The following is a 13634-nucleotide window of genomic DNA, read 5'->3' on the forward strand; positions in this document are numbered from 1 at the left end:
CGCCGTCCTGCTAGTCTCCGTCCCAGTGCGGAGCCGCCCGCCGGCGCGATGCTGGCGCTGTGGCTGGTGGGCCTGGGGCAGAAGCTGCTGATCTGGGGCGCGCTGGGCGCCGTCTCCGTGGCGGGAGCCACTCTTCTCCTGAGCCTCCTGCAGATGGTGGCGAGGTGCGCGCGGCAATGGCAGGAGATGAGGGGCCTCCCCACGTTGCCCGGCTGCTACCCCTTGGTGGGACACGCGCTGATGATGAAGCCAGAGGGGAAAGGTAAGAGACGCGGGGGCCGGTGGGCTTCCTAGCCTGCGCGGACCCGCCAGCAGGAAGGCCCAGGGTGCAGGAGCTTCCCCCCCCCCCACCTCCCCCCTACCCGCCCCGGGCTCAGCCGGGTCCGCACCTGCTCCCCGCCAGCCCCCCTTCTCATCAGCCTAGAGCACCACGACTTGAGGGCCGCTTTGGAGAAACAAGAATCTGTCCCCTGCTGGAGAGCGGGTTCCCAGTTCTATCCGGTTTGCCCTTACGACCCCTGATAAAATTGCTCCTGCCTCTGTTTCACATCAAGTTTTTCTTTATGTATAGGCTGGAACGCAGTATGTGTAAGCTGTCCTTCTTCCTCTTCTCTTCTTTTCCCACTTGGGAGCTGTTCCTATCTCTAAACACTGCCTGTCTTCTTTCTTGGCTGTTAAAGCCTAAGAGCAGAAACTTCCCTGGAGCGGGGAATGCACCTGAAAACAGTCCCATCATCCTCCACCCACCCACTGCCCTCCGAAAATCAGGGACTAGAGATTTCATCTGAGGCTTCCCTCCCTCCCCGCATCACAACATTTGACCACAACTTTCTAGCCTTCTTGACCTTCTTATTTTAGTTCTTTTAAGGAGGTTAGGTGATAGCAGTGAACTACGAGGGCAGGGCCATCTGGCAAACTTAACACACCAGGTTTTAAAAGCCTTATTTATGAAACAGTGCATTGTTTTTGTTTTTTGTGTTTGTTTCTTGTTTTTGTTAGGTTTCATGGATGAGGGGAAAAATCACTGTGAGTGAGAAAGTTCTCAGAAGCACCTGGTTTTACAGTCTCCCATCAGAGACAGTGAATTAGATCTTAGCACTCCGTTTTCATGGGTGTGCAAATGGGGATACCCAGGGTTCAAAAGATTTGCCCCACATGACAGGTGCTAAAATGAGCCTAGGACCACAATCCAGTTTCGCCTCAGATTAATGGTAAATAGCAGTTTTACAAGTTGAACATTAACTCCAAAACTTGAAGTATTATTTCTTTTCTAGCCCTCCCCTCCCCCCACCCCTAACCCTCATGAAATGAGCCTAGGACCACAATCCAGTTTCGCCTCAGATTAATGGTAAATAGCAGTTTTACAAGTTGAACATTAACTCCAAAACTTGAAGTATTATTTCTTTTCTAGCCCTCCCCTCCCCCCACCCCTAACCCTCATGCTGTCATTGCATCCTCACGGAAATAGATAAGGCCTCATGGGGCGGGAGTGACCTGGGGGGTGTTTATCAAAATATCGAAAATGTTCCCTGGCAGAAGAAATCCAAGTTAACCTTTCACCAATTAAACATCAGTGTGACTAATGTTACAAGTTATCCAATACCGCATCTAGATGTCTGGGAATCGTGTTTGTAGAAATCATCTAGGTTGAAACTAAGAGCAGAGCTAACCTCTCCTTCTACCCTGAGACTTTATAGCATTAAAGAGTCACTGTGTCGATATATAGGGCTCCCATTTCCCAGCAAGAAATAATATGCTTAAGAAATCTCATCATATTCTTTTGGGAATTTATTCTAAACATTGAAATCTCTAGCGAATGAGACCTGCTTCAAAATAAACTTGTGAGTCGATTGGACTATTTAAAGCAAGTCTCCCTGGAGTTGCTTTCTAAGTGAAAAGAGTGACAACATACTGGCTTTGACGAAGGGGCTTTTTAATCCATCCACAAGTACTGGGTTCTGGCATCAGGCAAAGCTTTGCTCCGTTTCTGGCGTTGCAACCGAGTTGTTTTAATTTGAGGAGTTGTTTGAAACTCTCTAAAGGGAAAAGAGCAAGAGGAGAACTAAGAGAACTCTAGCAACGGCCAGAAGACATTGAACAAAATGGCAGTATCGACAATTTCTTGAAATGTAAATGGACTGAATCCTTCAATAAGAACACATAGTGTGGCTGCATGGATAGGAAAACAAGACCCATTTTTATGCTGCTTACAAGAGACTCACTTCAGACATAAGGACACACACAGACTGAAAGCGAAGGGTTGGAAAACGATGTTCCACGCAAATGGAAACCGAAAGAAAACTGGGAAGCTACCCTTACACCAGACAAAATAGAGTTTAAAACGATGACTGAAATAAAAGACCAACAGCGTATTCATGATAATAAAGGGGTCAATCCAATAAGAAGATACGGCATTTATAAATGTAAGTGTACCCAACACAGAAGTACCAAGATGTGTAAAGCCAATATTAAAATTTTCTAAGTTAGAGTTTTTATCCTTAACTTGTAAGTTAATTGTAGGACAGTTATTTTAAGGATTAAATTCAATGCATGCTATTTCCAGATCGCTGTCTAGAGCTCGGTTAGAGTAAGTTCCTTAACTGTCAGTCAAACACGGGGCCCTCCCTGGTCCCCAACATTGAGCTAAACAAAGTGGCTGGTGTCAGAATAGTCCAAGATACGTTGCTTGTTCTCATTGACCTTGTCTCTTAGGCAGGAGGCTGTGCTTCTGATTTTGTGGCCACTGTTCAAACTCCAGCCTCGATAATCTCACCTGGAGTTCTGCCCTTGACTTTCCATTGGCGTTTCAAACCAATTTCTTGCTTTTTTAGTCCATTATGTCAACACCTGCCTGCCCTAACTGTTCTCTGATATCGGACCTGTTACCTTCCAACCACAGGCTCAGATTTCCCTGTCTCCTCTATCAGGTCACACAAGGCAGGAAGTTATCGTGAGACATGGCATTCTGACACCGTTGACTTGACCCAGCTCTTCTCGTAGCAATTTTGACAACCATTTAGACCAGGCGACATTTGAAAGCAATATGGCCTAATGGTCAAGATGGAGCACTGTAGTGTCTTACCGCCTTAAGTACAAAGCCAGGTTCCATCATTTACTCTCTGTGATAGTGGGCGAGTTTCATCAATCGTGACAGTAATCATGCCTTTCATTTAACTATGGTGAGGCGTAAAAGACAGTGCATCAAAAACGCTAACTCTAGCTCAGACATGGAATAACTTGCTGCTGTAGGGGCGCCTGGGTGGCTCAGTCGGTTAAGCGTCCGACTTCGGCTCAGGTCACAATCTCGCGGTCGGTGAGTTCGAGCCCCGCGTCGGGCTCTGTGCTGACCGCTCAGAGCCTGGAGCCTGTTCCAGATTCTGTCTCCCTCTCTCTCTGCCTCTCCCCCGTTCATGCTCTGTCTCTCTCTGTCTCAAAAATAAATAAAAACATTAAAAAAAAAATTAAAAGAATAACTTGCTGCTGTAAAGGAATAGGACATAATGGATGTTAGCTCTTTTAGGATAATTATTACTAGGTTTCGATGTGCTGAAACCTGCAAACACTTAAAAAAGTCATTACTATGTATTTAGTATTACATGGAGTGGACATCCATGAGCTCCTGTCCTACTGCACTGTGCACAACCTGACCTGGGATTGGGTGAAGCCTGGGATTGGGTGAAGCTTAATGATGGATGAAGAGCAGGGATGGGCCGAGCCTGCGCACGTTATTGACACTGAAAAAGTGCTGAAAAGTTGAATAGTTTGTTTTTTATGCCATATCAATTTGTCCCTGGTGCCCAAATTCCCATGTCGAAACAACTCTGTCAAAGTACCTTAAGTACCGTATTAGTAGCCTCACAGTGAGGTTGAAATTAGCCTTGCTGTTGTCAATCAGGCATTCCCTTTGCCCAGGAGAAGCCCTGCATCCACATCTGCCTACCTGCTAGCCTGCCTCTCCTCACCCCTCCCTAGCTGGATTTTCCCAGCAGTGGAAGGAGGCTTCTGGTCCATTTCCTAACATGTAATCACTTGGCCAGCTGGGACTCAAATCCTCCCTTAACCTCATCTTGTTTGACTTGTGTTCTGAAAACATGGCTCACCTTTGCCAGGTTTTTCTCTGAGGCCTGGACCCTGTGTCTCAATTCTTCGGTCACCTGCTGTCGTTTGTTTCTACCCAGATGGCACTCATCGACATGGCATTTCTTCACTGAGAATTTTGCAATGGCTTGATCTCTCCTGAGGCCGTGCTGCATTCCCCAGACAGGGGCTTCGTGGATTTCAACATGGAAAGTGTTGACTCCCGAGTTTTCCACACTACTTTGATGCTGGAGTTGGGATTGATGGTCACCATTTCCCCAAACCTGATGCAAACGCCAGCCAGAAAGCACAGCCAATGCCCCTAACCCTGGCTGCATTAAACTCCAGCCTTTTCCCCACCCCCAGCGGCTTCCTGTGGCCCCAATATACCCAGGTGATTCACAGATCTCACACACACTGGTGTTACTGTCCTAAAATACAATTCCAGTCTTGCCAGTCCTCATCAGAAACTGCCAATGAGTGTATAAAAGCAAATCAAACCCTCCAGTGCTCCAATCTCCCCTCCCGATGATATCACCCCGTCTAATGTGGCTGCACCTACAGGGAATTTCCAGAGTTTCATGCTTCTGCTCTGCTGTTTCTGTTGCTTGGTTGACATTCTCTCTCGACTCCTACTTCCCCTTTTCGGCCTATAAAAATACAACTCATGTTTTAATGCTCGAATACCATCTCCTTCATGATTTTTTTTTTTTTCAGTCCTGTCCATGAGGACCAGTAACTCCTCAGACCTAAACTTCTATCTTAGCAACCATTTTGTTTTGTCTGGTATTACAGAAGGGACCATCTCCCATAGTTAGCAGCTCCCTGAGAGTAGGGATCGGGTCCTTTGGAGGTACACGGTTCTTGTACATCATCTTACTCATAATTAAATTACCCTCACAATTCAGTCATTATAGCCTTTAACAGGGACAGTGTGGTGGACCTCGAAGATGTGAGAGACTTGGCAAGTATTAAATGACTTGCCCAAAGTAAACAACCCAAAGGGCACAACAAGAAACTCACTTAAAATTAAATCTCTCCTCCCAGAATTTTTTCAGCAGCTAATTTGTTACACAGAAGAATATCGGCATTTTCCAGTGCTGAAACTCTGGCTTGGACCAGTACCACTCTTGGCCATTTATAATGCAGAAAACGTGGAGGTGAGTGTGTGGGAAATAGGATCACTTTTCCACCGTATATTCGATGGTGTGAGAGTCTCGTCCAAATAAAGATAGCAAAAATGTTCTTACATTAAAAAAAAATTTGTTTGAACATTTATTTATTTTTGAGAGACAGAGCACAAGTGGGGGAGGAGCAGAGAAAGAAGGAGACACGGAATCCGAAGCAGGCTCCAGGCTCTGAGCCATCAGTACAGAGCCCGACGCGGGGCTTGAACTCACGAACCATGTGCTCGTGACCTGAACCGAAGTCGGATGCTCAACCTACTGAGCACAACCTACTGAGTGAGCTCAACCTACTGAGCCACTGAATTTAGTATATTGAGCATTTCACTAAATATTTTTGGCTATGTGGGTGCCATTTAATGCTTTCCAGATATAGTGTAAATATGGGGGGGTGGGTAGTAGCCTCTAGATGTCTGTGCACATCTGATATCACGTCTAATACATTCTCCTTTTTTGAAAAGTCTACACAAGGGTACAGTTTTATAGAGCCACAAATAGGTTATTCCATAAGGTGAGCACATGTTACCTGCCAGACATTGTTTTCTCAGTCTAAAAATATAAGACTAATAAAGTATGAGTGTTTCTCTCAAGATGCTCTGAGTCTCCTATCCATTACAAATGTATTACTCCAAGTTAATTTTCTTAAAAAAGAATGCTCATCTGATATTGATAGGGCAGATATCATTAATCCATGCTATTGAAATTGGGAGTATACTCCCAAAGAATACGTTTTACTTATCATTATGACTCTGGAGAGACTATCTTGTGGTTTGATGAGCAAAGAATTTGGGTCAGGGAGTAAAAATGGGGTAAGCAGGGTTTCTTTGCATGGAACAAAATGAAAAACGGAATTTCCTAGGCGATGGCGCTGGGATACGTCTTTCTTAGATATTGCCGTGAAAATGTGTGCTTCCTCTTGTACCGCACTGTAGCAGCCTGGTTCCGAGTAGATAATGAGGAGACAGGCATAGGATTTCAGCCATGGCTGACTTGGTGTGAGCAGGCTTGATATGTGTGGGTGGAAATCTATCCAGAATGCAGGACTAGAACAAGGAGCCCAGGCAGCACTTTGTGCTCGGACCTAAATGCTCATCCTTTCTACCTCACTTGGATTCCGGGGGGTCTAATCATACTCAGGGCCTTCAGTGTTGCCTACATGCTGGGGACACTCAAATATGCACTTCTAGTTCAAGTCCAATCCTGAGCATCTCACCTACCTGCTTTCAGACCATAGCGACTTGAATGTCTCCAAGTCAACATGCCCACAAATGAACTTGTGACTTTTATCTTCCTAGACATGGTCATCCTTGGATTCACCTAGCTCCTCTCCCCCGTCCCCCTACCCACAGTCAATGACTCCTCTTGGTTCCTAGTTCATGGTAGGAGCCAGGGTATCGTCTTGGACATTTTCCTTTCTCTCAACTCCATTTGGTCCTCAAGACCGAATGACACTTGGATGTTCAACACTCTACTTGACTTTTTTAGAGGCACAGGAATAAAAATGAATCGCAGAGAAATAGTAGTTACGAGACATTACTTTAAAAAGTAGTGTTCTGGGCACCTGGATGGCTCGGTGAAGCATTTGGCTTCGGCTCGGTTCATGATCTCATGCTTCATGAGTTCGAGTCCCGAATCAGGCTCTCTGCTGTCAGCACAGAGCCCACTTCAGATCCTCTGTCTCCCTCTCTTTGTGCCTCTCCCCTGCTTTTGTGTGTGTGTGTGTGTGTGTGTGTGTATGCACGCTTTCTCTCTTTCTCAAAAATAAATACACATCAAAAAAAAAAAGATAAGATGCTAAATTTTTTTAAAAGGTGGTCCTGTACTCTTACAATTGAAATTATTTTGATATCTATATATCTCTCAATTTTTTTTCCCTCTTTCCAAGGTAATTTTAAGTAGTTCAAGTCAAATTGACAAATCCTGTGTGTACAAGTTCCTAGAACCATGGCTTGGCCTGGGACTCCTTACCAGGTACGTCGTTGTCACTTTGTAAAGCCGTCTCGTAGAATCAGTTACTTCTATTGGTAACTTGTGATGTCAGGAATTGGCACAAAGTAATCTTCCCATCCCGAGACTGTGCTACCAGGAAGCTGGGGGGAAGCTGGAAGGAAAGGACTGGAGAACACTGGGCTCTGACGGACAGGAGTCCAGCGTGTATGGTAACCTGTAGCCATGGTACTCAGTAATGGTGATGGCCAGTGTCCTGAGAAGAATCAGGTCCTGGTGTGTGAATGGAGTAAAGGAAAGGAGCGTTTGGAACAGGCAAATCTTGAAAATCCAGTAAAAAGGGCAGTCAGCCCCAGCCAAGTATAGGGAGCACAAAAACCTCAGTCCTGGGGCTGGTGTCCAAAAATAGGACTCCATCCTCTGAGAGGGCCTACCAAGAGAGAGGCGGGACCCTTGTGGGTCTGTGAAGAATCTGAAGAGAATAGAGATCAAAGGAGAATCACAGACCATCAGGATCATCTGAGGACTAAGGTAGTAATTGAGGGGAGACAAAATATTCTAACTTAGAAACTCAGAAATTGAGACAAATTCTTCCATTTGTCAAGTTTTATGAGGGCTCCTTTAAATACGACCCAATTTAGAAAAAGATCTGAAATACCCACAATCTGTGACTATATATGAGTCTTTGTCATTCTGACCAAAGCACGTGAGAACCTATAGATTAAGCTGTTTCGGGAGAATTTTGTTGAACCGGCTAAATTTACACTCTGTTTCTCCTCTTTTATTTGTAACCATGTATTGTATTTCTAGTACTGGAAACAAGTGGCGATCTAGGAGAAAATTGTTAACACCCACTTTCCATTTTACAATTCTGGAAGATTTCTTAGATGTCATGAATGAACAAGCAAACGTATTGGTTAATAAGCTTGAAAAACATGTTAACCAAGAAGCCTTTAACTGCTTTTTTTACATCACTCTTTGTGCCTTAGATATAATTTGTGGTAAGTCTCAATGATTTGTTTCTAAAGGTACGGTGTAGCGTAGACTGGCCCACACAGAAACTAACATTCCATTGGGAAGGCCAAGGCGGGGATTGGAAAGGCTCCTGGATTGTTCAGGATGGTCCCGTTGCTCAGCCTGAGAAGCAGCCTGAGAAGCAGCAGCCCTTGCTAAGGCTTTGGGCAGGATTGTCACAGAGCCCACATGCCAGGAAGGTCAGAGGGAAGGAAGCAGCAGCAGCAGGAACAGGGAATAGAAGGTACAAGAGAAAAGGGAGAGAGAACAATTTCAAAACCTACAAGAACCGAGCAGGACCTACGTCTTCTTTTTAAGGGGTGGTCGCTGGAAAATGAACGCAGGATAGGTGATGGAATTGAATGGTTGCTTCTTGCCTCTATTGTACAGAAACAGCCATGGGGAAGAACATTGGCGCTCAAAGTAATGATGATTCCGAGTACGTCCGTGCAATTTATAGGTAAATGAAGTCCTTCGGATTGTCTTTAAAATGGTTCTTGATTAGGGCTTTGAAAAGGATTGCTGATAATTTGTGAGTGTCTTTTTCATTGTTTCAAAAGGAAACTTTATACTGAAATTAACCCAGTCGTTTAAGCATGTATTTGAGCCGTAGAGGAACGGTTTTGTAAATGATAACACACCCAGATGATGCCGTAAATTAAAACGATTATTTTATAATATGTTGAGGGATTACATTATGACACTAAGTGCTAAAGGCAAAACCAGATTTTTGGTATGATAACCACCAGGTATAAAGAATTATTTATAGAAGGAGGGGCACCTGGGTGGCTCAGTCAGTTAAGCATCTGACTCTTGATTTCCGCTCAGGTCATGATCTCACGGTTTGTGAGTTCGAGCCCTGCATCAGGCTCTGCACTGACAGAGCAGAGCCTGCTCGGGATTCTCTCTCTCTCCCTCTCTCTCTCTCCCTCTCTCAAAATAAATGAGTAAACATTTGAAAAACATGATTTATAGGAAGAAAACACTGGAAGGCACTATACCAAAATATCAGTTGCGGTTATTACTGTTTGCGTATGTGCGTCTCTTTTTCTGACTGTGTTTTGTTTTTGTGGCTGTTCATTCTCCTTTCCCATATTTTCTGCTGAGTATGTATTATTTTTTCATGGAAATCATCAATTTTTACCTTGAAACTGGCTGGCAGTTATTCAGCTATTAAGAGTCAGGGCCAGGATTTGATCTGACACATCCTATCTTGAAGTTCACTGCTCATTTCACCTTATTTTAATAAATGCGTACTGAGCGTCTATAACCTGCCATCCACTGCACTAGTCCTGACTAGTTGTGTCGCCTCACACAAATAGGAAGAAAGCAGGGACACACACACTGAAACAGATGAATGTAAACATAAATTCTAATATGCTTAGAAAGAAACGACCAAGTTGACATTAGAGAGGGAAAGAGGGCTACGTCCTACGGGTGAGTGGTCAGCAAGAGCCTCTCTAAAGAATTGGTGTCTAAGCCCGTCTCGAAGGAAGAGATCACGCTAGAGGTCTGGCTGCTATCTTGCCGGACATGACAAGGGAGGCACTCGGGACAGCTGTGTGACACAAGGGTATTCAGCGAGCACTTCTCTGCAGAAGGGGAGGACCAATTGCTTTTCTGTCACTCCGGAGGCGTGATTAAGCAAATGAGTGGATATTAAAAACTGGCAGATTTCATCCCAGTGGGTGACCCCAGAGCCACAGCGGCCTTGGGAGGTCAGGAACTCTTTCTGGAGAAGGAGAAGCAGGCCTCAGGTGCCCCTCTAGTCCAGATGTGTTATAACAAATTCTTCCTTCTGCTAATGAAACCATTAAAATGTTAAGCTTCACTGGACGTGTAAAAGCCCGTGCATTCATTGTTGAGCATGAAGCACAGGGCTCTTAGTAGCCTTTCGGATAAGTCCTCCTCCTTCCCGTATATTTCCCTCGTTAAGAGCAGGCATTGAATAGGTGCTGAGGAAAGAGACATTTCCGGTGTGTCGGCTACCGTATTTTTATCCCATTTACAGGATGAGTGATTTGATATCTCGAAGAATGAGGATGCCGTGGCTCTGGCTTGACTTTTTGTTTCTTATGTGTAAAGAAGGATGGGAACACAAAAGGAACCTAAAGATCCTACATAATTTTACCAATAAGGTAAGTCCTCAATTCATTTTTTTTAGTGTGGTATAATATAAAAATTTGCCCTTAGAGCCGTTTTCAATGTCCAATTTGGGGGGCTTTAAGTACATTCAAATTGCTATGCAACCATTGCTACTCTCCATTTCTAGGACTTAAAAAAATTTTGTTTTAATGTTTATTTTTGAGAGAGATACAAACAGAGCATGAGAGGGGGAGGGGCAGAGAGAGAGGGAGTCATAGAATCTGAAGCAGGCTCCAGGCTCTGAGCACTCAGCACAGAGCCTGATGCGGGGCTCGAACCCATGAGCCGTGAGACCATGATCTGAGGCGAAGTCAGATCCTTAACCGAATGAGCCACCCAGGCACCCCATAGGACTTTTTTAAGTCCAAGATTTGTGTGCTTTTGTTAATATCCTCAGTGTAGGACCATGAAGCCTGAGTCTCATAAAATTTGAATTGAATAATGGAAAAAAGTAGGCAACCTGATTACATTTCAATGTATTTAGTAATTTTTTTAATGTTTTTATTTATTTTTGAGACAGAGACAGAACAGGAACAGGGGAGGGGCAGAGAGAGAGGGAGACACAGAATCCGAAGCAGGCTCCAGGCTCCGAGCTATCAGCATAGAGCCTGACGCAGGTCTCGAACTCACGGAGTATGAGATCGTGACCTGAGCTGAAGTTGGATGCTTAACTGACTGAGCTACCCGGGCATGCTTTAGTAAATATTAATTAAGCAGTTGCTAAGTGCTAAAACTTTGCCAAGTGTTAGAGATATAGTAATGAGTAAGACACGTATGTTCCCTAAAGTAGGTTAGTTTAGTAAGGGAGTTTATTAAAATGGCAAAATGAGGTATGAGCTATGAATATTTATTAACAAACAAGGTGCTATGTTAAAAGAACATAGAGACAAGTATTATGAGGGTCTTCTGGAAGATGTTCGTATTAGACAGTAGTTTTCAAAGGCAAAGGGCCTTTCTAGTATCATTTTAACTTAGAAAAGATTAAAATTAACTGGATGTTCCTATTTCCAATTCAAAAATTACAAAGCGATCATGATGTTGTTTTGGTTATAGGATGCCAGTCTGTGTTAAAGATGCATATAGGGCAATCAACCAGGCTGTAGGAGAACTCTAGGGTACCATCTAGTAGACCGTTACACCCCACTGGAAAGTCTGTAAAAACGGCACTTGAAAATTCTGAAGCTGTCTGACAATTAAATTCATGTTTACAAGTCTTATCAAAGAATGCCATAAAATGTTAACAGGCAGCTTGACTATATTTTTACAAGAGCCTAAGTTGTGATTGAGATAGCAAGGATAGGAAAGGTTTAGAAGAAATAAGTTAAAGAAACTGGGATATTTGCACAGGAGAGTGTATTGTTAGATTATAACAAATTCCAAATCAAAGCATATGATGGTTTAAATCACAGGTCATCTCTGAACGGGCCAAGGAACTGAAGAGAGACGAAGAACATAGAAGTGGTGACAAGGACTCTTCCCCCTCCAAGAATAAACGCAGGGCTTTTCTTGACTTGCTTTTAAATGTGACTGATGATGAAGGGAACAAGCTAAGTCATGAAGAGGTTCGAGAAGAAGTGGACACTTTCATGTTTGAGGTATTGTATATCATCATGTTACTTTCAGGTATCATTAAATAAATTCCAGCTATTTTTTTTAGAATCTATAACATTATTTTTTAAAAGTATAATGAAATTTTTAAGTAGCTTCATAGAGCTAAGGAAGGGTCATCAGGCTCGCATTAAAATTTACACAATTTAAGAACCTGATTAAGTATCAGGTCAACTCCCGTGTTCAGAAAAATCTTTGAGTCATGGTGGGTACAGCAGAGACACATTTTTTTTTCCCGTCAAGAAAATCTAAGGTCTGTCAGACTTTTCCAAGAAGAAGAGCGGCCAGCAATTGCTGTGTTCTTTTTAGTCTGTGAAACCCACTAGTCTGTTTGTTCACTACGTCCTTTGAAAGAAGCCCGTTTGCTTCCTGCCTCTACCAATGAGTCCTTAGCTACCGCCCTGAGCTGCCCTACCTTAGAAAGAGAACAAGAGCCGCCCCATGGACAATTTAACCAGTTTGAGATTCTAAAATAAAAGATCTCCGGTCTTCCAGTAATAATAGTAATAATAAAAGATGCAGTTTTTTACAAAGAGAATTCTAACTGTATTAAATATCACAAGGGGTGAGTCTCTCAATATATGTGGATTGCCAGATAGAGATAAAGAAATGGTTTTTTTAAGCACTGCATGGTAATATGTTGGAAGCGGAGGTGAGCAAAAGGCATCCACCATTTCCGATGGCTCAGCACATGCTCACGGGTGTGTTAGCTGCACCCCCCGGGGCCGTCTAGATGCAATGCTAGAGCACATCCGTCCTTTCCTCCCGAGGGAGGTCGGTCTGTGTCCTGTAGCTGAAAGCGGGTTGCGTTAAGCGTCTGTAGGCTTGAGCTCTCCTCCCGGCTCTGTGCTCACTGGCCCTGTGAGATGCTTCCAATCATCCCCGATCTCTGTCATCGCTTTCCTATGTGTACGACAGAGAGATGGGCTAGGGCAGTGATTTTTAAACTTCTTTTTTTAAGCAGAGCGCTTTACCGGAAAGAAATTTTATGTGGAAAATGGACACCCACGGAGCTAAAAAGTGGAGAGGTGTTAAGCATGTAGGCTCTGGGGCCAGATCCCCTGCCATAAGCTGTCCTAGAGGTGTAACCTTGGGCACCTCATCGAGCCTTTCTGGGCCTCGGTGTCCTCATTGTTTGAGCACGGGCCTCACGGATTAGATGAATGCTGTTTTCAAGTGTACCAACAATTGTGCCCAGGAAGCATACCGTAGATCTTGGCTATTATTATTTGATGTTGAAGTGGAGAGACCTTCTCACATCTCCACCCTGTATGCACACACATGCGCACACACACGTACATGCATATAAGTGCACACATATGCATACAAGTGCACACACATGCGTTGTCATGCATGCACCTACACGTACACATACATACGTGTATAGGGCATGCAAACATCCCTCTCACCTTCGTGAAGACAACCAGCCTGATGATCTCTTTCTTCCAGTTTTAACAGTCTGAAATTCTACATTTTCTTTTTTCTCCTTTGCATCAAATAGGCATACCACCAACTATCACGTCGTGACCTAACGTGACATCCTCCATAACGTGGATGCAGGCTCTTGGGGCCATGCCTTTAACTGCCTGGGAGCCAGTCATTACATATGAAGGTTTTTACCCCTACCCTCTCCCAGCAGCACGCTCTTGTGAATTCCAT

The 13634-nt window shown here is 44.0% G+C and overlaps 1 protein-coding gene across 1 annotated transcript in view; it reads left to right on the forward strand.

The window, feature by feature from the left end:
* The window catches only part of LOC106982209 (cytochrome P450 4V2), a 22631-nt gene continuing 8997 nt past the window's right edge, over positions 1-13634 (forward strand). The window contains exons 1-7 of the mRNA XM_027077184.2: positions 1-262; positions 5125-5237; positions 7147-7232; positions 8019-8209; positions 8613-8682; positions 10234-10360; positions 11777-11962. Coding sequence (XP_026932985.1) covers positions 49-262; positions 5125-5237; positions 7147-7232; positions 8019-8209; positions 8613-8682; positions 10234-10360; positions 11777-11962 — 987 coding nt within the window. The 5' untranslated portion in view covers positions 1-48. The remainder of the gene's footprint in view (positions 263-5124; positions 5238-7146; positions 7233-8018; positions 8210-8612; positions 8683-10233; positions 10361-11776; positions 11963-13634) is intronic.

The sequence above is a fragment of the Acinonyx jubatus genome, chromosome B1, assembly GCF_027475565.1.
Source record: "Acinonyx jubatus isolate Ajub_Pintada_27869175 chromosome B1, VMU_Ajub_asm_v1.0, whole genome shotgun sequence".
Taxonomy (NCBI): domain Eukaryota; kingdom Metazoa; phylum Chordata; class Mammalia; order Carnivora; family Felidae; genus Acinonyx; species Acinonyx jubatus.